The 2,419-nt window shown below is 43.2% G+C and overlaps 1 protein-coding gene across 1 annotated transcript; it reads left to right on the top strand.

Moving 5' to 3' along the window:
- The first annotated feature begins 639 nt into the window (after positions 1-639).
- On the top strand, positions 640-1,488 carry LOC144891691 (uncharacterized). Its single transcript, XM_078775522.1, has 2 exons — positions 640-1,077; positions 1,201-1,488. Exons 1-2 carry the CDS (start codon positions 731-733, stop codon positions 1,244-1,246), a joined length of 393 nt encoding a protein of 130 aa, XP_078631648.1. The 5' UTR covers positions 640-730; the 3' UTR covers positions 1,247-1,488.
- The last annotated feature ends 931 nt before the right edge of the window (positions 1,489-2,419 follow it).

The following is a 2,419-nucleotide window of genomic DNA, read 5'->3' as shown; positions in this document are numbered from 1 at the left end:
CTTATAAAAATTACTGCGGCAGTTATTGCGAAGGCCTTGATTAAATTTTTCACTTTGGTTGGCCTACCTAAGGTCATCCAGTCTGATCAGGGTTCCAATTTCATGTCAACACTTTTTCAGCAAGTGGTACACCTGTTGGGAGTGGAGCAAGTAAGATCAAGTACTTACCATCCCGAGAGCCAAGGGGCCTTGGAAAGGACCAGACATTAAAGAATGTGATCAGAACGTATTGTTTTGAATGTGACAAGGATTGGGATGAAGGAATACCCTTGTTGTTGTTTGCTACGAGGGAATCTGTTCAGGAGTCATTGGGATTCAGTCCTTTTGAACTTGTGTTTGGACACGCAGTACGAGGACCATTGAAATTAGTGAAAGAACAGTGGCTACAGGAGGAGTCACAGTCAACAGTGGTGGAGTATGTGTCAACGGTTAGGCACAGATTGGCAAAGGCTTGTGAAGTTGCGAGAAGCAACTTGAAAGTGACACAGGATAAAATGAAAGTGAGACATGACAAGAAATCTCAGATAAGAAATTTCAGTCCTGAGGACCGAGTGTTAGTGTTGCTTCCTGTTCCAGGTCAGCCACTACAGGCTAGATATTTTGGTCCCTATGCAATCGAAAGGAGGGTTAATGAGGTTACGTGGTGACAACTCCCGACCGACGGAAAAAGCGGCAGCTGTGTCATGTCAACCGACTGAAGAAATATTATGAGAGGAAGCCTGTGGAAGAAATGGTTCCGGTCTCACCTGTCGTGCCTGTAGTCGGGGTGCAAGAGAATCCAGAGGTTGAGGCCGGTGTGAAGTTTGATAACTTTGATGACCAGGCTTGTCCCAGATTGACGAACACGGAAGTGTTGAGTCATTTAGATGAGAAATTAGGTCATTTGACGAGGGAACAACAAGGACAACTGTCCAGCCTAATTTTTGAGCTTGCACATTTGTTCACAGATGTACCTGGTCGTACTGACTTGGTATATCATGATATTGAGATGGGGGAAGCCACTCCTGTGAAGCAACACCCATATCGGATGAACCCTGTGAAGATGGAGTATCTTCGGAAGGAGGTTCAATATACAGGGTGAGTCAAAAGTAGCGCCCAATTTCTGTTTTTTCGGCTGTCAGATTATTTCTGGGATGTCATGTTGTTAATAATTGTCTTGCAGATTATTAATTTTCTTTTTTTTGTTTGTTTGTTTTGCAGGTTATTTCTGAGAGTTTGGAAAGTTACTGAAGTTGCACCAAATTGAACCATGAATTACCTTTCAATGAATCAACGCATTGCGGCCGTGAAACATTACCACAAATGTAATGAACAACCAACGATGGCGGCACGCCGTTTGGCACAGGAATTCGATATTAACCCACCCCAGGGAAGAAACATACGATTGATTGTCGAGAAATTTGAAGCAACAGGGTCGGTAGCCACTGCAAATAAGTCCGGTCGTCCGAAAACGGCAACGAATGTAGCTAAGTGTTTCCCCCGTAATAATTTTCCGTAATAATTTTCCCCCGAATAAATGGTTAGATAAACATGTCATTCATTTATTTCTACCTTCTTGTGCACTGTAATACAAATGGCAAACAAACAATCAACTGACAGAAATATATATATATATATAAACAGAAATCGGGCGCTACTTTTGACTCACCCTGTATGTTGGAGAATGACATCATCGAACCAAGCAGCAGTGAATGGAGCTCACCATGTGTGTTGGTTCCAAAACCTGATGGCAGTTTTCGCTGTTGTACGGATTTAAAACGGGTTAATGCAGTGACCAAGACCGACTCATATCCCTTCCCGAGGATTGATGACTGTATTGATAGAATAGGCCCAGCTAAATTTGTAACTAAATTTGACTTACTGAAAGGATATTGGTAGATTCCTCTTACTGATAGAGCCAAGGAAATCTCAGCTTTAGTCACACCAAATGGGTTGTATCAGTACAAGGTTCTTCCCTTTGGATTGAAAAACGGGCCTGCTATATTTCAACGGCTGATTAATAAGCGCATTGCAGACCTTGAGGGGGTGGAGGCTTATCTGGATGATGTCATCATCCACACTATGACCATGGAAGATCATATTAAACAAATTCATGCATTTTTCAAGAAACTGACCGAGGCAGGGTTGACCATCAACTTATCTAAGAGTGAGTTTGTAAAAGCACAGGTGGTGTTCCTAGGCCATGTAGTAGGTCAGGGTCAGGTGCAACCGGTGACAGCCAAGATAGAAGCCATTGATCGCTTCCAAGTTCCAAAAGGGAAGAAGGAGCTTATGAGATTCTTGGGTATGGCTGGCTGGTACCGGCGGTTCTGCAGGAATTTTTCTGATGTGGTAGCCCCTTTAACGAATTTGCTGAGGAAAGAGACCAAGTTTATTTGGGATGACAAATGTCAAGCTGCCTTTGCCCACGTCAAAGCGA

Source organism: Myxine glutinosa, chromosome 4 (assembly GCF_964187855.1).
Source record: "Myxine glutinosa chromosome 4, kmMyxGlut1.1, whole genome shotgun sequence".
Lineage (NCBI taxonomy): Eukaryota > Metazoa > Chordata > Myxini > Myxiniformes > Myxinidae > Myxine > Myxine glutinosa.
The sequence above is the reverse complement of the archived record's forward strand: the minus strand, read 5'-3'. Positions and strand labels throughout refer to the sequence as shown.